Below are 27,622 nucleotides of genomic sequence, written 5' to 3' on the forward strand. Positions count from 1 at the left end.
TGAAAGAGCAGCAAACACGCACACATCCTTACAAACTTTCGCATTTATAATATTAGTAGGATAGGAGACTAATCTCATTTCTATAAACTCCCCTTTTCGACCGCTTGAGTCATAATTTAAATTTTGATCATTAGTGAGTATTAATGCTCTCATCATTGTAAGGGTATTTATATTATAAGTAATAAGCAAATCAAGTGCATAACTTAGAAAATGGGTTCAAGTTAAGCGACCTCATTAAGTGTCGTAAGTGTCCCAAACTCAATTACACTTTGTTATTATAACGGACTTCCCTTAGGTACATAGTTTGTATAATTTAATTAAGGTATCCTAGCTAAGTTTTTATAACCTAGAACTGTACTAGCATTCTAATTTCATGGTTTTTCTTTACATATTAAAACTGTTTTTTTTTTTTACATAAAACTTATATAAATTTTTCTATATTAAAACATGAAATAATTTATAAATATTGGAATTCACAGCCTAAGTAAGACACTTGGTCATAATTTGTACCTGCGTGACTTGTCTTCGCAGGTAGATGTTATGTAGTTTTTTGCAAAATTCCAAAAACTATTATTCTAACAAAAAAAAGCCAGTAAAATCCGTTCAGCCGCTTAAGATTTATAAGTGGTGTAACTGTCTTTTATATTCAACAGATGTATACAAATTCAATTTCCCTTTTAATTTTTATTATGTAATTATTATTAATTAAATAAAGATTGTCATCAACTGTGGACTAACATCTACTATAACAAGGTCTAAGGTGGTCTCCCCGTGACCTTTAATTTCTAAAAGTCTACCATACCATAATAATGAATGTGGCAAGTCATTGAACATTTCTTGTCCTTTTCCGATTTCCGTTTCATAATTTTCCAATTGTATTAATTAGTATTGATAATATAGATTATGTAAAAATCAATTGAGGAATTCATTTAATTTTTAAACGCTCATAGTCTGAAACTCTGATGTTTTAATGTTTTTATGAAGGAGTCTATTAACCAATGCTGTCATAAATATCATATTTAGTATGTAAATGCAGCAATGTACACTTTACATATTCCGTAAAATCATACATATTCACAACAAAGCTGATCCCCTGATCCCATCAGGCAAACCCTGTATTTGGCTAGGATCCATCAGATTGTTTTGTCCCAACCTTTACGCATATAGTTAAATCTAGATCCACGTAAAGGGACATGACCTTAAAGCCTGTATAATGCTTTAAAATATATGATCCACTGTATGAAATAAAGACGATGAAACAAATATTATAGGTATAGATTACGCGAATCACATTTAGAGATAATATACTTAATACATATACCTTTGATCATTTATTTTAACTATTAAAAACCATGTTCATATTTAATTTTTAGTTTTATAGCATTGCAATGTTTTATAATTGTCAAATTTTGAAAGAATAGAAAGAAACCAATACTTGCTACGGTATGGCAAAAATACGCGGTTTCGAATCCCGCCTCGTGATCAATTTTTTTGTCAAAATCTTCTTTCAACAACATAGTAATTTAATAGTGATTTGTTTTAAGTGCAATCAATAGATTTCTTGTAAATCGCGTATCTTACATTTGATCATAATACACATGTGTGCGTGCGTCTGTGTATCGACTGAGTCGGGTAAAACCGTTGATTCGAAACCGTCACGCTAATGGTATAAAATAAAAAAAAGGTGTGTGTGCGATTCACATACAATAGAAGTGAAACTTCAGTAAATCGACAAAAGAAGAGAGACCGTTAATATAAAATAGTATGTATATTTTTGTCTCATTCTTTGCCGGCTTCATTCTACACATTTTTGTATTTGTGTCTCTTACCTGTCGTTTCAGAAATCACAACGATTGTAAAGAAGTTTCACTTCAAAAATGTGTTAATGCGTCATTCTAGATCTTATAGTTCCCTTGATTTAAGAACAAATAGAATAGCTGCTAATTTTTGGGAAGTTTATTAACTTACTACAGTAGAATACGTCGGTACGGATTAATCAGAAGTAATTCAATAAAATTCCTTTTAAGAAAAGGTTAGGTTAGCACTACAGAATATTATAATCTAGAGTTTTCGCTATGTCTTATAATTTGGAATATATAAATGAAACAAATAACTCAATTTCATATAATTTTTATTATATAATAATAAAAAGATATTACCTTATTTTAATTATCTAAGATTACCTTACACCTAAAATTATTCTAAACTGAATGAACATTTTTATATACACGTCGTGTTTGATAATTGTTCTCTTGTAATTATTCCAAAATATATCTTTAAAAGTATAGTATTTTAAAAGCTGTTAAAAACAAGCAAAATATTTTTAACAAAAACTAAATCATCTTCAATAAGTAACAACTAGACCTAAATTTAAATGGGATCACACGGAAGGAACCATCTTTCAAATAAAAAAATAATCATCCTAATCGGTTCAACCAGTCGAAAGTTCTGGGGTAACAAACAGAAAATACAGACGAATTGAGAACCATCTCCATTTTTGAATCAAGTCATTTCATCATTCATCTCATAAATAACTAGCCTTGAATAAATATTTATCAATGACTAACCTATTAAATAGAAAATTGTTATATAATAACTACAATACCACTCCATTCACATATTTCACATAGAAATACACTAATCCTATAAAAATATTGGACTAATATCACATTGGTTCAAACAGAAACACGAGCTAACACACTCTCATGAACAAAACAATTACTCTTCAACCAATCTTCGCTATCGAGACATCTAAAATATCTATGATGCTTGCATGCTGCATGTCTTTCCACCACAATATACCCAATCATATGTCCAACCCTCCAATCTTAAACTTTTAAGACGCTTAGCCTTTCACTGCATTAATTGATAATGAGATAGCAATATTGAAAATAAATGCGACTAAATTATTAACTCGACGATAAACTCTTCTTATTTTTCTCAGCGGGGTCGATCAAGAACCGTTTGACACCGTGGTAGTATATGGGCATATATTCCTCCCAGCTGAAGAGGGATGCGTCGCAGGGGAACGTCTTACGGTCTTCAGGACTCAGGTTATAGAACATAGCCCTCGTTTTGTCGCTCATTATCATCCAGGATTGGGAGGAGAAGAATCGAATTGTGTCCAAATATGATGCGAGTTTTGTCTGCGTTTTGATATACCTAGAAAGATAGGAGTTGTTGAAGATACTTGAAGTACAAAAGGAAAATAAATGTAAGAATGTAATGTAATGTAATGCTACTACTACTAGCCTATAAACTAGCCACTATAATATAAAAACAAAATAAAATATAGCATATGATACTCGCAAGCGACGTAGCTCTATATCGATAAAAGATTTTTTTAAATCAATTCAATAGATCCAGAGATAACCGACTACAACTTTGCATACTCTAAAATTCACAAGATTTTCCTTTATAATATTAACACAGATCAAAATAATTACGAAACTAGGTAAAGATAGATCGTCAAAATAATGTTCATGTGGATTCATTACCCAGGTAAAATACAAATTACTAACCTCGCAGGTTTGCCGATTAGATAGAGAAAGAAATCCGCTAGATAGGCCGGCACCGTTTGCAAAATAAAGGTAGCCAGTGCCAGGAACCACTCTAACTTGGAGAACAGCATCCCCGGGAATGGTAACTCATCTAAAAATACAAACAATTTCTTATGAAAATCATTCTATGACTCGGTTGGCCTAGTACTAATGTACCCAGAGATTGTGTGATCGACTTTATACCAATAACTTATTGCATTACGTATTTCTTATAGTTATGTTACATTGGGGCCGGATTTTGCCAGATGGTATCACCACCGCTCATGAACAGTTGTTGAGGATATTATGCTTGTAAGAGACATGGAATAAGGAAACGATTGTCAACGGGATGAATGCTATTCTCTGGGAAAGGTGAGGAAAAGGAAAGCTCCACTCATCGGACAAAACACAGTAACATTCTACTATTACACGCTAGTCTTCTATGGGCATAAAAAAAGCAGTGGTGGCTCAGTGGTGAGGACCTCGGACTTAAAATCGACAAGTCGGGGTTCGAGACCGGGCGAGCGTGCAGGAAATAAATTGATTTTTCAATTTATCTGCGCATGTATTACATCACCACTGCTGAAAACGGCGAAGGAAAACAACGTGAGGAAACCGGCATGTCTAAGAATCAAAAGTTCGAAGACATGTGATATCTGCCAACCCACACTTGGCCAGCGTGGTGGGTTATGGCCTGAACCCCCATAGGAGGCCTGTGTCCCAGCAGTGGGAACATATATGGGCTGATAATGATGATGATGATGATGGGCATGGTGCGCTCCCCGGTGCGAGCTGGCTCAATTCGTGCCAAATTTTATGTTAATTGGGTTAAATATAGTATAGTCTAATTAGTATAAATTACTTACTGAATCCGCATTTAAGGGCCTCTTTAGTATACAATACGGAGGTTTTCTTTAATGTGATTGGATTGCTTGTACTGCTACAGGCATGATAAATTGGAACCTCTTTGGATCTAGACAAACAGAAAAATTGATTTTAATTACTAATCACTTATTAAATAATTACATATAAGGCTTTGAGCTTAGAGCAAAAATATTAATAGAATATTTTTATGAAACAGAAGTAAATAATTACAAATAATATTAATGAAATATATACGTCGTTGAAACTCACTTCTTACAACGTGATCCACTGACAATTGTAAGATTGATGACGTAATCAACAGGGATTATGTCGAAAGCAAATTTCTTGTCTCCATACAAAGTGCGCACCCATCCCTTGGCAATCAGTGCCAGTACCGGTGTAGGACCTTGCCAATTGTCAATCCAACCTGCCACTGGTTCTTTTACCGCGGCTGTCACTGAAATAAAAAAAAAATATAGAACTCGGTCACTGTATACTTAATAGCACGGTTAACAGTTATCATTATTTAAATAGTGATAATTAAGATGAAGATGAAGAAAGCAGTGGTGGATCAGTGGTGAGAACTTCGGACTTCAAAATCGATAAGTCGAGGTGCGAGACCGGGGAGAGCGTGCAGGAAATATATCGATTTTTCAATTTATCTGCGCATGTGGATAACATCACCACTGCCTTAAACGGTGAAGGAAAACATCGTGAGGAAACCGACATGTCCGAGAATCAAAAGTTCGACGACATGTGACATCTGCCAACCCGCACTTGGTCAGTGTGGTGGATTATGACCTGAACCCTCATAGGAGGCCTGTGTCCCAGCAGTGGGAACATATTATATGGGCTGATGTTTATGAATTAAGATAGCATTGATTAGTTTTTTTATACACTTCTAATGAACATCTATAAGATTTCTTAATATTAAAGACTACAAACACAACTACACTAACTGTATTATTAATTTACTTACCTATAGCTGGTCGCACAATTACTGTCGGCATATCACCGTGATTTTCCACAACAAAATTTTCAGCAAGGGCCTTTGTAAATGAATATGTATTTGGACGTCCGTCTGTAACAAGCATCGTTTAAAATTAATCATCATATTTTTATATTTTTTCGTCGACCACTTGCATGCGAAGTGCTTCTATCGTTGGTGTTTACTATAAACGTTCAATTATATTTTGTATTAGTATTATACGCACCTAAGACTTCAGGAGAGAATCTTTCGCTTGGGTCATTATTTTTAATCAAATCGTAGACCTCATTCATTGGTTTAGGTGATGGGTAGAGTTTCTCTTCAATGTGCCATCTTGTCATACTCGTATTTGAGTACGCAGTTGATACGTATACGAACGACTGAAAAATTAAATAGCTACATTAATATATATAAGATATAATATCATATTATAATTATCTTGAGCTGTATTAAGTTTTTTTCAGCATAAACATTTCAGTTCGTGCTATTTCTTATTTAGAATAGAAAGGTTCTTATCTTTAAAATTTTCAGTTTATTATATTTAGAATTAGGTACGAGAATTTCAATAAGAATCACTTACAATTTTAATAATTTTATGGTTGTAAATAAAAACAGGAACTGGGTACAATAGTAGGATATTATTATAACTATCGAAAATATTGCATGCTATCTTACTGAGAAATTTTTACTTACTTTCAAAAGTTTCATTTGCTGCGCTAGCTTCATCACCTCCTTTGTGCCTTCGACGTTTACTTTCATTGCCACTGACAATGGTTCATTGAACTTTATAGTAGCAGCTAAGTGGAATACAACGGATACCTAAAAAATATTTAAATATAAAAAATATACCCACAGATGGCAATAAAAACAAATACTTGTCTATAAATTGTTTCTGGTTATCATTGGTACTGGCCAGCTTTATTTTTATTTTTTTTTTATCTAATGTTCTCTTTTTGAATTTGTTATTAATATTTTTTTTAACAAGCAAGCACGTGCTCTATTACTTTCGTGCGTACGAATTAAACCTCTCACCTCATTAAAAAGTATTTCCTGATCTTCTTGACTTATACCAAGATTTTCTGCGACAAGATCTCCATAGATGGGGACTATCTTTTCCAAATCTTGGGGTCGTGTTTCTCTCAGTCGAGCAAAAGGCTGTTGATGGAATTTATAATAAAAACGTTAACATCGTATTATTTTTTATGCAAAAGTTTATCAGTTTATTTCATGTTTTTGAATATAATTTTATGTAATCGTAAATAATAAGAACAGTTGTCAAAGTAAACAGTTTAAAATGTTTCCCTTGAGGAGGTTTCATGACATAATTTTTAATTAGCAACTACAAATACTTTATGTTGTAATTTTAATTACCTCGGAATCCAGGATTTTCTTAATCCTGTCTAGTCCTGATACTCCCTTCTTCTCTCGAACTAAGATATATACTTTGCCGATATCCTTGCAACTATATAGCAGTTTTTCAATAAGGCCCTGCGTAAAATAGAATTTATTAAAATCTTATCTATACTTATATTATAAAGCTGAAGAATTTGTTTTTTTGTTTGAACGCCCTAATCTCAGGAACTACTGTTTCGATTTGAAATATTCTTTCAGTGTAAGATAGCCCATTTATTGAAGAAGGTTATAGACTATATATTATGTACCACGGGCAGAGCCGGGGCGGACCGCTAGTTTAAATCAAAACTCCCTTATTATACTAATTAAACAGTTATTTAATTCTACTAGTTAATCCTATGTAAATAATAGTATATAATAATGTATATCGCATATATTAATATACGTAAGTATATACAGTTATTAATTGAATAAGAAATCGTACAAGGATTTAATTAACTTTAGTATATGACATTGAATGTGATGTGTATCTTTCGCGAAAACAACGTCATTAGCAGTTTTATCTACAGATGGTATTTTTACTTGTTTTTTTTTTTTGCTTCTACATTAATAAATAAAACAAATTTGCGTCATTATAGCGAATTAAAAACTTCCTAAATACTCTATAATTTTTCAATGTGAATTCGTTTCTCTGTTTATGTGTCTTTCAAATAGCAACGCTGCGATACCATGAAATGATTTTTATGTGTGGAGGTAGTCAGTGACGTAAAAGATATTTCATCTCTTTCCCAAAGTAATTACTAGACTACGCGAGCGAAAAAGCGTTTTAAATATAAATTAGACAATTACCTTTCCTAAAAAGCCAGTTCCACCTGTGATGAAAACAGATTTCCCGGCGTAGAAACCAGGTACCGAGGTGTCATGAATGTTATCCATTGACGCCATTATGAATCTGAAAAAAGTAATATAAAGCTATTTCATGGTAAATAATAATTGGAATCACGAAATAATCGAATTGAATCGATTAATTAATCAAATCGATACTTTTACGGCCTGTGTATAAGAGCTGCATCCTAATATAGTAAATAAGATGCAAGGTCATATTTTTAGGATTCCGTATCAAAAGGGTAAATCAGGACCCTATTACTGAGACTTCGCCATCCGTCTATCTATATGTCTATCCGTCTGTGTGTCACTAGGCTGTATTCCACGAACCGCGATAGTATTGTAATAGTTAGATAATTTACAGGCATAATGCATATTTGTTGCCATTATAACAATTAGTAATAAAATATCGAGGTAAAGCAATGATTGGCACGGTCAAAAATTGGATGGGAAACCTTTTTTCTCCAAATTCTCTTTAACTCATTTGCACGGAACCCTTAATATAGCGAGTCCGACCCGCAGTTGACTTGTTTTATTTTAATTAACAAATTACAAGGTGAAATGATGTAATGCAACCTTACTATAACCATTTTAACTAAAAGTCCGATTCGCAAACAATCCGAATCCTTTAAAAAAATCAAAAGAATATATTTTTATGCCATCAAGGCAAGCAGGCAACTGAGCTGGTTGGTCGCGTAATGGTAAGCGATCACCACCTCCCATGAACATTCGCAGAGGCACTACCTCTGCGCTGTTCGTTTATGAGGAGAATGGGATATAGAACGGAATGATGACTAGAAAACAGGAATTGACTAGAATGAGTGAGGAAAAAGAAACGGGCTTCCGACTTCCCCACTCACCATAACACAATAGCATGCTACTATTTAGCCAGTTTCCCGTATGGTACTTCTCCGGCGCGAGCTGGCCCAATTTGTGCCGAAGCATGCTCAACAACCACATTCAAATAACGTTTCTTTGGCCATGACCCGACATAAATTTATATGATATATTAATCTATTTCCAAACGATAAATTTCATTGAAATATTACACAATATAATCCACCTTGAAACTAATTAACCGATAATCCGCCGTGATTTCATCGAAGACTATTCTTTTTGATCAATGACGTCACGATTTTCGATAACACTCCAATAGGTGATAAGCTTTATAGGCCAAAGTCGCCGTGTTGATCAAATAATATGTTTTTAATGGAAATGTTTCCTTTTCTTGTGTAAATCAAAATATTTTTTAATATCATAGCAGTTAATATTTAAAAATATTAAATCATCTCTTCTAAAAATTTCGTAAAACTAAAACTATAATGCAAATCCGAAGGAAATAATCTAATAAATATACACCTTAAAAAACAAGTATTGATTAAATTCACAATGACCAATCATTAAAAACAATTTGCGATGTGAAATACCTACAGTTCAAGCACAGTCACGTTCAAGGCCAACTAATTGCAATTATCATACCATGATAATAATCACTGACAAAGAATCCTTTAATCGAAAGTGATTTGATAACGGTTGCCAGGAAGTGCATTTCATAAAAACTGGTAGAAAGGACGCGATTCGAATTAAGGGCATTTAAACATTCAGGTCATCAGGTTGTACGAGCTTGGTAATCTCTACTTGATATTATAAATGCGAAAGGAACACTGTTTAACTGTTTCTTCTTCACACCTATACTACTGAACCGATTTGATGAAATTTCGCACAACAATAGTTTGAGACTCGAGATAGGATGTGTCCTTTGTACACTACCAAACTATCCTATGGGATAGTTTTGTTGACGTGAACCCTGCGACTTCTTCTTTGTTGATGCGGGAGGTATCTTATCAAGGCTAGTACAAATATAAAAATAAGTTTATTGAACGTGATAATAAAAAGTTTCAACTGTGAACTAAGAGTGTCAAATTCTACCTATTCGTACTTAGACAGTCTTAAACTATTAGTAATTTGTTTTTAACAATATCGCAAATATTTAAACACACACTAATATCCTTATTAATTGCTTGAATTATTAATCATCAATAGTTACCATTGTTATTTGTTTCAAATTTTTATTAATAAAAAGGGAATATCTTCACTTAAGGTCTTCACGAGCTTCAAGATGCGGTGTACGTATTTTAAATGAAACCGAAAAAGTTTCTAATATCATGGTGTTTAGTTTTATTTTAAAAAGAAGGCAATTCTTTAAACCTTCAGATGCATGTTTTTAAATAATTTATCTATTTAATATGCGTTAAACAAATTATTAGCTACATACTCATAATTTATTACGGAAATAGTAATAAAATTATAATGAGATAGGTAGTATTTGGAAGTACTGTTTCCCCTCTAAACATCTGAAGCAAAATAACAATATTAATAATTTAATTAATTTTAATAATGTCTCGATTAAACTCTTGGTTATAACTCTTGATTATGTAGTATAATATTATCTTGTGAATCATTATATATAAATAAAAATTAATTGTCAAATTTGTTGCTAAGCGTAAAACTCGAGAACGGCTCGACCAAGACTTTTTTATATATGGTTGGTTTTTATAGATACACCCTAGGTTATAATTAATTCATCGTCCTCTATCACTGTAATATTTATACATAAATATAGATATATCAATCAAATGTCAGCTTTGAGTAAAGAGTGTAAAAATAATTTTAATATAATAAACAAACTGACGGATAAAACAAAACAACTGTAATTAATAAAGATGTTATTGTATATTTTTTGTTCAATTTTAATCAAAATTTAAAGATTAAATTTTTAATGATTTTATTTTACTGACAAAAAACTAAGCGTGATTTCTGTTCTCTAGGAAATATTAATGAATTTCGGAATTAAAGTGTTTTCATTGGATCACAAATGCTATTAATTCATTATGTTATTTATATATAATATCTTTAAACCGCTAAACAACTGCTGTATAGACATAAAGATATATAATTTTACATTCGAGTAAATAGAAGAACAAAAAATCTAAAAAAATATTGTTGATTCCTTTTAAAGAAAAAATAAATAAATATTTAAAAAACTAAGCATGTCTCAATTTTTTTTTTATACATTTCTCAAAAATAATGAAAATCCGCTGATAATGTTATGTAACTATGTTCCAAACAAAACTTTTATAAGGTTAATAATTAAAGAATTACATGTTGGAGGGCCATTTTTTAATCAACGTAATCCTTAGATCAAAATCCGTTCTCTTTTTAAAAATCACGGCAGAATTACATAATTACTAATAATAAATAATAAAATACCGAAATATGATGACTGATGATTCTCTAAAATTTTTCAATTACGATTTCATTTTTATAACTTTTCTTTGTGTCTCCGTTTATTTTGTTTTTTTTGTATATAAACTTCATTAACATTATTTATCTTTTCAAGAGGTAACATATTATATAATTTGATGGCACAATGATTAATAATTGAGTTATCAAATGTCCAGTAATAAACAATTAAACGACATTGACGTTACGAAACAGCGCTTCTGTTTTCAAAAAAACTAAAACGATTAAAACCCGTAAAAGAAAGGAAGGATATTTCATAGGAAATACAAAAAAAGAAATATTTAGATGAACGCCAAATTATAATAAAAAGAATTCACGATAAGCCGTACGTTCGTACTTATAAGATTAATAATTTAAAAAAATATTTTATGTAAAAAAAATAATGGCATTAAACAAATACACTTTTCTTAACATGTATGAAGCTTACACAGCAATGTTTACCTTCTTAAAATTCCTTTAAGTGCACTACACCACTAATTTGGTCTAATATTACCACAATAATTATTGTTTTTAAATATTATATTCTATAGGGTATTTATGCGCGACCCATAAGGCTCACGGTGGAACTGTGCTTCATGGAAAAATGCACTTATTTTTATAGACTCATGTATAGATACACTCGATATCTTATCACAATCAAACTATACAGTTACTGAATACCTACTGGTCGCAATGAACCTTATCAATTCTGGAACTTTTTGATTTATTTTTCAATCAAAACGGAAGCTCCCGATAAAACCAAACACGAAAAAATATTCAAAATGTCTTACACTAGCACAATAGTTTGAAAAAATTCATTACTTGTGTTTTATTTCATATTATTTTTGTTTTTAACATTAAGCCGTTCTAAGACGAATGCTCACGAGATACTCATGGGTCTGACGTATCACCGACAGAATTTATAGCATCATAAAGTTGTGGGTAAAATCCTGAAGGCCACCGTGCATTAAATATATGCTTATCTCAGAAAGGGCAAAAAGGGACACAAGCATTTTGTTTGTCGTTCATCTCGAAGGAACCCTGGCAAAGTTGACTCGAAAGGCTAGTTTATCTATTTGGGCTAGGGCGTGTGAGTGAGAGAGCCTACAGCAATCAGGGATCACGTACGTATCCAAGAATGAAAGAAGTTTTGAAATCCATCCAGGAGTTCAGGAGATTAGCGCATTGAAACAAACAAACACGTCAGCCTAATTCCTTTAATCACAGCTTCACGTGTAAAGTACTAAACCGATTTTACCAATTACGTTTTACTAGCTTCCACCCGCGACTTCGTCCGTGTGGAACGCAACAGGAAAAAAAAACAGGATTGTGAAACTTTCTCCATTGGTGCTCCGTCCATAGCTTTCCTCAATAATCTGGGCTATACTATACTATATACTATATATAAAGGGCTATCGAACACTGGAAGAATCTTTCATATCGGACTAGTACTTCCTGAGAGATGAGAGAGTTTTATAATATATGTAAAGTTTGAGGTATGTAGCAGAAAGATCTTATGAAAGTAAATTGAAGAAATTTTAACAAAAAACATGAAAATTAAACGGCGGTACAGACTTTATCGCATTATTATCCCTTGATCAATGTGGTGTCCAATGAAAAACAAAAAAAGTCTAACAGGAAATAGAAGACTGATAACTCTTCCGTAAAGAACATCAAACATTTCCCAAAGTTACCAAATCACAGTTACCAAATAATCGTCACGTTTCATCCGCGAGGGGTCGTGTCGGTTATTCTCCTAGACCTTATCTGGATAAGACTTTGCAATCGCATTAAGATCTGTTATTATTTAAAACATAATTAATCCAAACTCGAGTTTCCGGTGATAAATGTTATCGATTCAACTTATCTATAAATCAAAACTTGGTAACTTAATGAGTCATTGTTTTCAAATAATTGAGATGCGAAGTGGCCTACCGAAAGAATTTGGTAAATTGAGAAAGTGAACAATGTTGATAAGCAGCGTAAGAAGTTCTATCTTTTATCTGCTACGCTTTTAGGTAACTGAGCATCAAACATTCAATTATCATATACGTTGATTTGGAAAATGTTTCATTTTTCTTCTGTCTAATTTTTGCCTTTTTTATTCTTATAATATATCGAATTTATTAGTATTATACGGATTTCAGTGGCGGCTCAGTGGTTACGATCTCGGACTTCAAAATTGATAAGTCAGGGTTCGAGACCGGGCGAGCGTGCAGAAATTAATTTGATTTTTCAAATTATCTGCACATTTGTGTGTGTGTGTGTGTGTGTTATCTATAACATCACCACTGCTTAAAACTGTGAAGGAAAACATCGTGAGGAAATCGGCATGTCCAAGAATCAAAAGTTCTACGACATGTGACATCTGCCAACCCGCACTTGGCCAGCGTCGTGGATTATGGCCTAAAACACTCATAGGAGGCCTGTGTCCCAATGAGAATATATAATACGGGCTGATGATGATGATTATGATGATAATACGAATTTAGTTATACACGGAACCTTAACCTAACTTAAAAAGATCTATATAATAATGAATCATATGTTGTGGTAAGTAAAAAATAAGTAGTCATTAATTTTTTCGTCCCCACTTTCATGTGGGGAATATTTTTATTTATTTATTTTTAAAATTTTGGAAATCCTCGTGGGTCACACACCACATTCTATTTTTGTCTTTGGTTCCACCAAGTGACAAAAATTATCCACCGAATGCATCAGTAACCATGGCAATCGCTTGAAACGCTACTGAGTTATCTATTTATATTTAAATAATTATTTTAAACCAAAAATCTAAGCCGTTTTTAAATTATCACACCAGAGGAACCAGCTATCAAATAAAAAATAAACATAAAAGTCGGTGCACTCTGCAAAGAGTTATGGTAACAAACACAAAAAAAAATATAGCCACTTCTTAGTTTACCAAAATCAAATAAAAAAAGGGTTTCCTCTTTATAGTATGAGGTTTTAAAATTTTGAAAGCTTTCTTCATATACGTTGTCCATGTTATTATTCTGTCCTTTCCCTTAATCCTCTTCAATCCTTTCCCTATTCCATCCCTTTTAAGTGTTCATGGGCGATGGACGCGTTTACCCTCAGACAACCTATTTAGCTACCTTCGTCCATCTTTTTGTCGACTGTGACGTATAAAAATGTTCTTTAAACGAAATACACTAAAATAAATAAATAAACTTATTATTTGTTAACATATAAGGCACACAAAAGCGAAAAATGAATTGATACAACGAAGGAAGACTGCCCCGTGTTCCTGATTTCGTGACATTTCCCGGATGCCTCGGGTCTCAAATTATCTTTGTAACAAATTTCATCCAAATCGATTCAACGGTAGAGGCGTGAGAAAGAGAGACAGTGATTAATATACATTAATACTAATAATAGAGACACATACCCTGGTTTCTACTGCCTTAATAGTTCACATCTTTCTTAGAATCGTCAATCGGTAAATAAGAAATTTGGAATGCACAATAAAAACTTTTGATATAATGTTTTATTAATAATACACATAAACACGGTCACACGCAAAAGATACCAACACAGAATTAAATAACATTTACAAAAAATACATTTTGAGAGCGTCCTCCAACCATATGATTTTACAATTCAATTTAAATTTGGTGCAGTCGGCAATAGAAGCCGAACAAGCGCTTGTTAATTTCTTTGAGGTCTTAAATACATTTAACACTAAGTCAAACTATTAATACACCTCCTTCACCTCCACCTCCCTTCTTCTTTAGCACCCGTACGCACGCTTACGTTTTTAATTGTTTTCAGAAGCACATAGCCCACATTAGCGCAGTGGTATATGCCGGCTAACCGACATGCAATGTAAACATTTTATAATATAGACTTTAAGAGAATATCAAATAAGACATTTTGTACGTCCTTTTGTTGTTCAAGTATCCTTTCCTAGTAATCAGCGTTGGCAAAACTACAAAACCATAGTACACTATGTGTCCGTCGGTGGTGTTACTATTCTCAATGAATATGCTGATTACGAAAATAAATACTCAGGAAATCCCTGACTATTATATTCTTATTAGATGTATTCTTAAAACTCTATTTGTACAACTCTAACTGGCTACCCTACCGTTGTAAAAAAAGAAAGTACAGCTATGTGTGTGTGTGTGTGTGTACGAGGTAAACGATATCTTTAAAATTTCGCCTCCAATTATGTTTATCTTTGATTTCGGAGAACTGAAATATGTGCATAAAATTTGAATGTGTTATATTGCTGACTGTACAATCTCCACGCGTCAAAACAAAATATTTTCCTGTTATTTCAAGGGCAGACCGAAATGGTATCTAAACTTATATAATAAAGATTGTTTGGTAAGACTTTTTTACGATTTTTTTTTATCTGGCAACTGAGCTTACCGTCGTCTGAAGGTAAGCGATCACCACCGCCCATGACCATTTGTAGAAACAGAGCCGCTGCAAATGCGTGGCCTCCTTTTAAGGGGTAAAAGATGATTTCCTCATCGGATCTGGCGATCTGGATCGGATTGACGACGAGAATTAAAAAGTGGACTGGGAGGCGTAAGGGATAAAGAATTCGGATCTCCCCCACATTTATTCAGATTTTCTGTGGAGGGTGCGGTCTCTGAATTATTATTCATTCATTAATTAACTCATTTTTCACCATGTATTGTGATGAAGGCTAAAAGAATTTGAACATTTTCTGAGACAAGTAAAATTGTGTTTTTATTCTCTCTGATCTTACATACATATGCTGTATAAAAATGTAAAGCTGATTCGTCTGTTTGAGCGCGCTTATCTCAGGTACTACTGTATCAATTTCAAAAATAGATACATTCGTGAACGACCACGTTTGTAACCACGCGTAAACCACTGTACGAAGCAGGCAGTCACGTTAGGGAAAGCACATATTTAACACTATCATAAGCAAGATATCAAATGTAATTCATGAAAACCGCTTCATAGATATAATACATAGATATACTACTAAATATGATATCATAATATATAATACTAGCTGCGCCCCGCGGTTTTACCCGCGTAAGTCCGTATCCCGTAGGAATACCGGGATAAAAAGTTGCCTATATGTTATTCCAGTTGACCAGCTGTCTACGTACCAAATTTCATTGCAATCGGTTTTGTAGTTTTTGAAAGAAGCGTGAAAGAGCAACAAACACATACACATCCTTACAAAATTTCGCAATTTATAATATTAGTAGGACTATCATTAAATCGACATAGAAAAAGAAATTAACGTTATCGTTACGCAAATTTTAAAGCATCTTTTCCTCATAATTTTTATAGATATTTCAATGTTTCATTGCGCCTTCAAATTGCAAATCCAACTAACGTTAGTTTCTCAAAGTTACTCACGTTTCTTGTCGTAAAAATATTGCATATTCTTCGCTTTTTAAAAGTATTTCTAAGTATACTGAAGTCTGAGAACTGGCAGTGAATCAGAAGGTTAACATGCTATTCAACTAAGCTGAGCATAAATCGAACCTTTTGTCGATATATCAATATTATCTCAACGCAATTATTATCATAGGAAATGCAAATGCAAGCATTCTTTATTTAAATACTGTTGTTTGCTAGACCACAACTCGAAACGTAGAGCCTACGTCATTTCATAGCCCTCTTTGCATACACGCTGGCTCATAAACGACTGGTTTTCCGCCCGCGATTGGCATGCTTGTTTCGAGAAAATTCCTATGGGGATGAGATGTTTCACTGTGGTATAAAGTAGCCTTTATTACTGCCCCCTAACTATTTGCAAACAAAGAATCGTACCATAAATCACTTAGTTACAGCGTGACAGAAACACGCTTTTGCGTTTAATCTAAGAATTTGTTTAATTTAAGAATTTATTTTAATCTAAGAATTAAGTGTATAGCTAGCTATTCCACATACATAAAAAATCGGATGATAATTATTATAAACACCAATTTTGATGTCTAACCGCAATCTGTGCTATCTTTAAAACTTAACTAGCTGCGCCCCACGGTTTTACCCGCGTAAATCCGTATCCCGTAGGCCTATGTGTTATTCCAGTTGTCCAGCTGTCTACGTACCAATTTTCAGTGCAATCGGTTCAGTAGATTTTGAGTGAAAGAGCAACAAACACACACACATCTTTACAAACATTTTGCATTTATAATATTAGTAGGAAGGATAGTAGTAGTTTAATAACTACGTATTTAACTTTATACAGAAAAGTAGAAAGATCTCTTGCCACTTCGATGATCCTGACAAAGGGGTTTGCTTATACATCATCACCAGCCCATGTATGTTCCCATTGCAGAGACATAGGCCCTCTCTGAAGGTACGAGCCATAAACCAAAACTGGTCAATGCGACTTGGCAGACGTCACGTGTCGTCAATTTCGATACTTGGACACGCTGATTTCCTAGGTTCTGCTTCACCGTTTCGAGCAGTGAAGATGTGAATTATGTGCTGATAAATTGATAAATCAGTTTACTTTTCACACGCCAGTCTGGTTTCGAACCCCCGACATTTGGTTGCGAAGTCTGAGATCATATCCACTGAGCCACCGCTGCTCATATCGTATGACACATACGTCAATGATTTGTTAAATGTTTTCCTACGCTGGAATATTGTTAACATTCAATGTATTCTATTATCATTATAATAATCGTATTCCTTATTAAACCGATAAGAAAGATAGAGAAATTCGCAATGTCCACGCAAAGCGTTCATGTTAATTAGAAATTCTCGCTTATAATTGTGTTTAAAAGTTAGTGCAGATATTGGTGTATATGTCACCGTAAAACTGTAAACACCGCCAAATTGTAATCAATCTCGCGTCTAGAAATTGTGATCCGTAACATACGGCTAACAATAAATACGCTTTGTTTTCGGTAGATTACAATCTATCGATGTGGAACCGTTGAATTGTGAAATGGGCATTCGATGTTAGGTCTATTTGAAATCTATTTTATTTAAAACTGAGCTTACTATAATCTAGAATCTGGCTGTAAGATAATAATTTTGGTTCGACAGTTTCAAAGGTATATTTACTGGTGAAATATAAACAAAAATATACAAAAACATTGTTGACTATTATATTATATGCTATGACTAAATGCATTTATTTCTTAAGATAAGACTTGGTCAATTTTTTCCTTAAAAAAAAAATCTTAAATACGTGATATCTTATTAGTACATGATAATTATTAATTCTACATTTATTTTTAAAATGTCGTATATTTATGAGGTCTGTATATTTCCATACCCTTCCCAGTCCATTTCTTCTTGCAATATTTTCCTTATCCTTTACCCCTAAAAAGTGGTAGCGCATTCACAGAGGTAGTATCTCTGCGAATATACCTGGACGGTGGTGATTACTTACCATCATATAAACCACCAGCTCAATTCAAATCAAAGCGCTATCGCATAATCTTAAAAATATTCGGCATTTGCTCTAAAACATGTTACATACATTTATGTTCTCGCTGAGATGTATTTAAATCCCTAATATTATAAATGCATAAGTAATGTTACGCTTTCACGCCTAAACCACGGAACCGACTTTGATGAAATTTGGTATGATGATAGAACTGAACTTGGGAAAGGACACAGTATACTTTTTATTGCGAAAAAAGTGAAGAAGGGGTTGAAATAGGGGATGAAAGTTTATATGGAAGTTCCTTATTGTCAAAGATAAAATCATGTAAAATACTTTCACACCCAAACTACTTAACCAGTTTTGACAAATAGTTGATATAACCGAATTCCACGCATGATTTAGGTGACTGTCACGATCGAAAAATGTGATATTCAAAAAAGGTTACTGACTGCATTTATAAACATTTCATAATAATTGCAATGCTTCTTAGATCCTACCATCAAAAAGATCAATGTAATAAAGGAATCCCCTTAGATGCGTAATTTCCCGATAACCTTCTATATACGTTTTGTATCATGCAATAATTGAGAAGTTTTGAAAGAAAAGAAAAATGTAATACTTGTGAATTTTTTGTAAGCTGTTGTAGTTAAGTGGCTAAGCATGGGGCATAAAAAAATCAAAAAAATTCAGCTTTCCAAACCAGGCGAGCGTGGAAGAAATAAACCGATTTTTACAATGTATCTGCGTCTGATTTACATCACTTCTCGAATCGGTGAAGGAAAACTTCGTGACGAAACCGGCATGTCGAAGAATTAAATCTCCCTATATGTTACATTTGCCAATCTGCACTTTGCCTTCTTGGTGGATTATGGCCTTTTAGGATGCCCGTGTCAATACGGTGGGAACAGAACGTTTGAGCTGACGATGGGGATGATGGTTATGAGAACACTGTATTAAATTACACAACATATTAGCCCAGGCTCATAATAATATAGTAATAATCCGATTTAATCTATATCTTAATTCACTTTAAGTCACGACTGGTTGTTTCTTTCCTCCCAAAAACTATTTTCTTATAGTTTTATCAAATATGTGTTTTCAGTACATTGAAGAAGTAGATAGCCTGCAATGCATTTTTGCCCTGTAATGGCAAGGCAAAAATTAAATAAATACAAAGGAATGCCTTTGTTATGAGATGCACCGATCGATTTTCTTAATTAAAAAGATAGTCAGTCCGTTGGTTCGACTATTTTTTCTATTAATGCATATCAAATCTTATCACTCCTATTCATACCACACGCGCTTACCAGCCTGCCTGCTTACGTAGTTTAATCAACAAATAAATTTATCAATATCCATCGGTATCTCCAAACATCGGAAAATAGTGTTATAATTTCATAGACCTTATAACGACTCCATTCAACAAATTGAATAGATAAGTAAATCACTTAATACAAACGGCTTTGTACTATCATTTAACGACTGATTCTTTCACAGATTTATTCTGATAACAATTTTATCTATTATGACGTATCGACTTTCTTATTTCAATTACAGGCCAATAAAAGTACCATAGCAGCACTTATCTATATATATAGAGATTATATGTGGAAAAGTTCTTTCAATAGTGTGATACTGTGTATGAGTTAGATAATACATTATGTGTGACACGTGAGACTTTTAAAAGATGATTAAAGTTAAACGCAAATCAAGAATAAGGGCATCTGACAGCTCTACCAGTTCACGCCGCGTCATCGCACCGGTTGATGAATAAATCTCGAATTCAATCCACTTCGTGCACCTTAAAACTCTTATAATTATTCATACAAACTGCTTGCGGTCTTATATACTTGACAAACTCAACCCAATTACAAAAATGTCACTTGTTTTAGGTATCGTTACGAGTGCTATAAACCATCAACAGAGATTCCATCGAAGCACCTACATATGTAGTTTTATCCGAACGGACTGTATAATAAATCTTTCAAAAACAGTGCATATAAATTTACGCATAACCTTATCACTTGACAACAATGTATATCAACATTTGTTCAATTAATGGCGATTAAGTGAACGGCTTGCGTGAACCACCTGTGATTTATAATTGGAAATATAATCATGGCTGCTGGGTGGAACAACATTCGATGTATACGTATGTTACTGTAAAGGCCCGAATTTCAGTAAATTCTAAGTTTTCGTGTCATTTATTTTACCATTCAGTTACCAACTCTGAATGATTAAAGTCCGAACATTTCAGGGTTTAGTATTCATTTAAACTTTGAACACGACTTATTTTTTTAATTAATTGATTCTTCATCAAGATTGTACATGGAAGAAAACGTAAGAAATAATATTTATAAGAAAGTTGCAGAAGAAAGTGTACAGTAAATTTTAAAAGGTATCGAGCATATTGATAAACTATTGTCGGGACTTACTCAGTAAATCTTATGATTCACATCTCAGAAACATGCAATCTGCCACATGGGCAGTATTTTTGTAAGAAGATAATTTTGTTGTGTCATTTTTTACTTGTGGAGTACTAAATGATCTATATAAGATATTAATTATAAAATACCCAAGCCCTTTTTGCAGCCACGTTACATAACCTTACTTATCTAGCCATTGCAATTTATATGTTATCTTTATAATATTGCAATTATTCAAAAAATTAGACTGACAGTTAGATTAAATAAATGATCAAAAGTCATCGTTTTATTCCGAAAATCATCACTTGGCAACCGTGACTGGTAAAACCTAAAATATACCAAATTCTAATGATAAAAATCCGAAAAAATCCTATCTCTATATACATCCTTACATTCACCACCTGTTTTCGCTAAATCCCAGTATTTAGAAGTTTATAATACACCTTCTACATTTATATTATCATTGCTTCTTGCTTCTCAGTGACTATCAGGTGATATGGAAGAGATAAGACCGCCTGTGTCTTGTTTTTTTCTTTTCGTACCCAAAAAAAGGATTCTTGTTGCTTTGTATAAAATCTGGGTAAAACCTAAGATATACTGATAGACTGGCTTAACAGTCACATATATGTGACGTAGATAATTTGCACAGATGTTTTAACCCAATCGATTCTAATTAATTTAATTATCTTTAGATAAAATTAAAACGTATTAAGAAATAATAGGACGCGATTATTTTGTGTCATATGTGTTTGTTACGTAGATTAAAATTCCTTATAGATAAATTGCATCTCTTAGAAACTTATAAATATACAAAAAATGTGTCGTATATTTCTTCATCATCATCATCATCAATCTTTACATATGTTCCCTACTATGTACCCTACCATGACACATGCCTCCTAAGAGGGTTCAGGCCAATTTCCAGTTTCTTTCGCCATGTCGAGCTGTAGTGATGTAAATAATGTACAGATAAATTGAAAAATCTATTTATTTTTTTCCATGCAGGTCCTGTCTCGAGCCCCTGATATTTTTCCGTCCGAGGTCCTAACCACTGAACAACCACTGCTCTTATATTCTCCTAACGTTCTTAGCATTGTATTCTACTTATAGCGTTATTCTTTTAGTTAAATCCATCCGTCTGTCGTTAGGCTGTATCACAAAATCTGCAATAATTGGACAGTTGAAAGTTGAGCATCCGGGCAATGCTCTAGGCAACAGCTAATATATTATAAAGTGACTGATTGACACTGCATTGTACTACAGATGAGAAAAAAACCAAAATCTATTTCCCAATCGTCGATCTAATCTTAAAAATCTGTTTCACAACAAGGGCATTGAAACCGCTCGTCGTAACTTTATAATCTTACCAACATCACGTTAAAGAAATAGGCTATCATGTCGTTCATGCATGATTCGTAGCCATTAATTAGTTTTATCAGCAACGCTATTATTTCATAACTTTGTATCAGCTCGGATTTAGATGTCTACGAATTATCGGGACTTCCTTTCCTGTGTGTTAGCATCTTGGATACATGCGTGAGATTTTTATCTCCGGACCAATGGTAATTATTTATATCCTGATATGTGTGAAACAGTACTGTTTGCAGATACATCATTCATGTTTAATGTGGATAAACACGACCTAAATGTTGACGAAGTAAACTTTGTTCTTTTCTGTCGAGCATTTGTTTTACAGCTTATAATTAATTATTAAATGCAAAACCCGGTCGAGTGCGGATTGGACTTGTGACTAATAAAAGAAAAGGTAAAAAATAAGCAATATAGTTTTTATGTGGTAGACGAGTAAGCTTCGGCACGAACAGACCGTCACCGGGGGAGTACCACACCCATACAGAAAACCGGCGTGAAATAGCATACTGCTGTGTTTCGTTCGGTGAGTGGGGGAGCCAGAGGACCATCTCCTGTTCCTTACCCTTCCCAGTCCTTTCCTTTATTCCTCTTGTCAATCCTTTCTCGTCATCTCTTCCCAATTTGAAGTCGGCAAGCTATTTGTAGAGGCGTTTGGTCTGCAATCGACTTTACGCCACTCCAAATGTTCATGGACGGTGGTAGCATTTACCATCAGGCGACCTACCAGCTCCGTTGCCGATGATGATAAAAAAGCAACTACTAAAAAATGGTCATTATAATTTATGAGCGTGCCAACCGTTGCTTAAACTCGATTTTAATTCTCAAAAACAAGTCGAGCGAAGATCTCGAAACATATACCAATTCTCTGGTAGTATTATATTAGTAGTACTTGAATAATAATTTATATATCTGCATCACACGGTTTTACAAAGCCAAGAAGGAGCCCTTGTGTTAATCCAGGCAATAATCTCTCTGTATTAAATTTCATACAGCTCCGTTCCGCTATTTTACTATTACGAGAAATAACCACAAACTTCATCCTCACAAACTTTCACATTTCAGAATAGTAGTAGTCCTCCATATAATAATTACGATTTCTTTATTTTTAATTTACAATTTATATTTACTTGTAAAGGATAATATAACAATCTAATCCCAGTAATCATTTACGCTCTTACATAATAAATTTAAAAAATTATCAAATATTATAGCACAAGAATATTTGAATTAGAATGCAACCAACATAATTTAAACGATTAAATTTTAAGCTTAAGACTAATAAACCTTGTTTATGTGCTTATAAATTTCCATATATATTAAAAATTATAAGTAAACGATCGCAGTCTCCATATGAATTTTTAATGTTTTAATTAGATTTAACAATTTAAATATAGATACCACCAACATCAAAGAATATTTTAATACGTCTAGAAATAGACATAGAACCCAAATAACAACGATAATTTTCATGAAAAACGTCTATAACCGTAGACATGATTGTCAGATACTAATGATACAGATAAGAGGTAAAGATAGTTCTTGATTATTTGATAATTGTATATGCTTAGTTTGATGTATTGCTGTTATTTAAAGCCGGAAATTGCTGTAGAAAAATGTTAAATGAATACCTCATCATAGATTGATTCCGATAAAATGTTTTTATAAGATAAAATCGTGTGCATCGTTGCTGAACTTAATTTTTTTTCTGCATTTTAACGAAATTACTGATAGTTCAGTTATTTAAGCTAAAATTATCTAAGAAAGTCGGAATTCAAGATACCCGGCTGTAGGTCAGTAAATACTTGTATATTGACCACTTAAAAGTTGTCTCAAAACTTACATATGGTAGGGTGTACGCAAATATTAAATTTCAAGGTCAAACAACAAAAACAAAATTTTTTTTTTGCGCGTTTTTTGTAAATATCTCAATTCCTGTGGGATTTTTGCTATTTGTGTTTATTATCAATATTGTAGAATACAAAATTTTCTACAAATTATGCTTAAAAAAACATCGTACGATGAACGTTTTCGAGATAGAAGGCGAAGAACACAGCATCTTTTCAGGTCATCCGGTGGCTCCGGTCAAAAACGTGCCATATATTGATGAACTATCGATAAATCAATGATTATAAATATATTACAATTTCCTATGTATAAAAATTAAATCAAGAGTGATTTAAAAATACATTTAAATAAAAAATGATCTTATTTCCATTTTATTTTTGTCAACATCTATAGATTATCACCATGACAATAATGATATGATATCATACTAAGCTACGGTTGTCACTAACTGCAATAATTTATATGAAGCTCTTCATCCATCCATATACGATCTGATTTTAATGCGATTATAAGAAATATCAATCATTGTAAACCGATTAGCTCATGAAAAATGTTTTAATTATACGCATAATGTTTATTCACTTGTATTTCGTTATAATTGTGATATAAAAGTAGAGGCGAGAGAGGAAATGCAAGAACGAACATTAAAATTTATCTTACACTAGTGAACCGCCGCGGGTTCGCCCATGGTTCATATATAGCCTAGTGCTATAGATATTCCATGATCTCCGTGTGTTGAAATCACATATATTCACAACGTAAAATAATTTTTCAGTCCAGTAGATCCTGAGATTAGCGTGTTTGAATAAACCCTCCAGCTTTATATAATTTTCAACTATAGGTATAAAAAAGATAGAACACATAAACTGTGGAGTAGTTTTTCTCGACGATTGGAGGAAGATGAATCCGAAATGAAGTTCGAAAAATTTAACAACGTTATTATTCCATTATACATTAAACTTGAACCGCCCATAAGATTTGTATTTTAATTATCCATTTAATGATAATACCTAATAAGAAATGTTTTCAAGTTTCAAATTCAAATTTGCACTATTAAAAGAGAATTAAAAATACATAAAACACATTTTTATTAAAATTTTCGGAATGCTTATGCTATGCTTATATAATTCTATATCTTAAACAGATGTCAAAGAACTGTCCTGTGGTCCTTAAGCAACAACATTGGATGGATTTTCATCTTCCATGATGTATTAAATAATATTGTTTAAACGTATAGTATTTACTATATTTATAAATTATTATACAGAACGTTTCAGATATATTTCAAAAACAATTTATTTTTAGGTCAAATTCCATGATCTGATATGCAATATATGACATACGCCTGATTGAGTAGGTCATTTGCTGACGTAGGTATACAGTTTATTTACCTACAAGATAAGTAATTTCACTTGTAGTACGAGTGATCCATTACAAGTTACATAAGTCAAGGCCACTAACACTTTAATGTTATTTGGGGTTCCGTAGTCGAAAGAATGTCTAATGTTAGACGTTATCATAGAAAACAGAACAGATTTACAATCTATTTATATACTAGTCTCAGAGCCCGTATAACGTCGATCTATTTTTATCATCTTCACTCCTTGTTTGGTGAAGATGATAAGTTTAGTTTGAACAAATAGTTTTTAGCGTAGAGAGTATGCCTTTGTCGGATTGGCTACTCATTTATGTTTATAGTTATCTGGCAAACAAGATGGTATCTGGCAGGCAACCCAACACACTACATATTGTAATGTCTGTATTAAAAACTGCCTGTTGATGTGCAACTTATACTTAGTTATCAGTGGAGGTGATAAAAAATGTATTAAAATTAAAATTAGTCATGAACACTTCGTGTCTGTAAATAAATTATAATTATCAAGAACCGGACTGATCCAGTTATTAGAGTTAAGAAAATGGAAGTGAAATCCTTTTTTCAAAATGGCGGCAGCAGCAAAAGAGTAGTGAGTTCAAGCCTCTAAGTATGTACTTTGAGTTAAGCTTCTACAAACCTCCCCCCTAGCCATCCATGAAATATAATCACTACATAGTATAAAACAGTCTTTTTCTGCGTCCCTGTGTCCTTTTGTGTGCTTAAATCTTTAAAACTACGCAACGGATTTTGATGGAGTTTTTTTTAAAAGAAAGAGTGATTCAAGAGGAAGGTTTATATATAATAACATCAATTAAACTACTCCAAATAAAACGCGTGCGAAGACGCGGGCAAAAGCTAGTTGATCAATAAAAATAGCTTCAACTATGTTTCACCTGAAACTACTTGATTTAATTTTGTAAGTCATCTTCATCTCTTAATGAATGACTCCATTAATTAAGTACTATTAGTGATAGATCTGCCAATTACTTCAGTTTCTATTGAATAAACTTGTATGAAATATGGCTATAAATAGATATTCAAAGAGGGATTACGAACCCCATTAAGTAGTGTAGTAACATACACATATGAAACATTGCCTCTTACAGCCTCCAAATATATTTAATGCCCGTCAAAGAGGGCATTTAATCTAGCTTTATGAACATTGAATAACGAAAAGGATTATTGGTGAAGGTTTAATTTACGTAATGGTTTTAATAGTAATCTATGTAAACGAATATTAATCGCCAAATATGTTGCTAAGCGTAAAACTCGAGATCGGCTCGATGGAAATTAGATAAATTTATCTAATATTTTTAAATGTTTTTGTTATGCTGTAAGGAAGGTTCTTTCGTGAAGCCTGCCCGGACAGCTAACAGGTTATAAAAATAATAATTACGAATATCGTAAAGTAATAAGTCTATTACAATTATGACTGACCTCCCTTGTGTAGTGGTTTACACATGAACTGAGAACGGGTCGGAATGTCGTTGAAGAATAATAATTGGCTCCGTTAAAGAAATAAAATGACAGAGAAATGTGTCGTCTGGATCATAAAATATTAATCAGTAATTTTAATGTAAAAAAATACAATGCGTCATACACGGGAATATAAGTTTTTTGATATATTTATACAGATAATTCAAAAACGTAATAGTCTACAAAACTATTTCATTAATAAAGTATCTAATTATAATCAATTGCTGATATAATATGTCATGATTGACCAATTTAATTGATGTCCGGAAGCAGATGGTGACGTCAGTGCTAATTAATTCCAGCCATTAGGCTAAGGCTATCTAAAACGTTTCAATCTGGAGATAATTAATTTTAAAAATAGTTTTATGAGTCCATACGAAACGTTTAATCTTTCATTAATAGGTGGTACAATTTCAAGACTCGGTCGGAACAAGATTTTTGTACGCTATTGGTAGATTCATCTGTATATATATATATATATATGTTTATATATTGGTATATAGCAGACTCCTTTAGATCAGATTTTGAATTCATTCATGATTTTCGATTCAAATATTGTAAACTTATAATGGATCGGTGTTAATACAATTATTTCATGGGTTTATGTCATTATTCTGATTAGGATCACCGGGACTAAATAATGTATTTACGTATACTCTTCATAAGAGCAAGTGAGACAATTCATTCAAGCGTGTTTTTTTAGTTTTTTCAACTGTAATTGTTATTTATTTGCCATACGGAATGCCATACGGAAGTTAGATAGAAAGAAGTTTTTCTCCAAAACATGGCAATAACTTCTTCATGTAATTTTTTATGTCATAGCGTCATATGTCAAAGCAACTGAGTTAGTGGTTC

The 27,622-nt window shown here is 32.8% G+C and overlaps 1 protein-coding gene across 1 annotated transcript; it reads right to left on the bottom strand.

Annotated features, from left to right (window-relative positions):
• Window positions 1-2,246: 2,246 nt before the first annotated feature.
• LOC119834470 (putative fatty acyl-CoA reductase CG5065) lies at window positions 2,247-11,491 on the bottom strand. Its single transcript, XM_038358841.1, has 11 exons — window positions 11,374-11,491; window positions 7,594-7,696; window positions 6,763-6,879; window positions 6,424-6,546; window positions 6,085-6,210; window positions 5,618-5,771; window positions 5,383-5,484; window positions 4,674-4,860; window positions 4,406-4,512; window positions 3,522-3,651; window positions 2,247-3,162 (listed from the first exon to the last, which is right to left on the bottom strand). Exons 2-11 carry the CDS (start codon window positions 7,687-7,689, stop codon window positions 2,910-2,912), a joined length of 1,395 nt encoding a protein of 464 aa, XP_038214769.1. The 5' UTR covers window positions 7,690-7,696; window positions 11,374-11,491; the 3' UTR covers window positions 2,247-2,909.
• Between the last annotated feature and the right edge of the window lie 16,131 nt (window positions 11,492-27,622).

This window comes from Zerene cesonia, chromosome 19 (assembly GCF_012273895.1).
Source record: "Zerene cesonia ecotype Mississippi chromosome 19, Zerene_cesonia_1.1, whole genome shotgun sequence".
Lineage (NCBI taxonomy): Eukaryota > Metazoa > Arthropoda > Insecta > Lepidoptera > Pieridae > Zerene > Zerene cesonia.

Coding starts and splice junctions, on each gene's coding strand:
- LOC119834470 (XM_038358841.1), bottom strand. CDS start 7,689: ATGGCGTCAATGGATAACATTCATGACACCTCGGTACCTGGTTTCTAC. Junction 5,485..5,617: donor ATTCTCTCCTGAAGTCTTAG/GTGCGTATAATA, acceptor TGCTTGTTACAG/ACGGACGTCCAAATACATAT. Junction 3,163..3,521: donor CTAATCGGCAAACCTGCGAG/GTTAGTAATTTG, acceptor CTATCTTTCTAG/GTATATCAAAACGCAGACAA.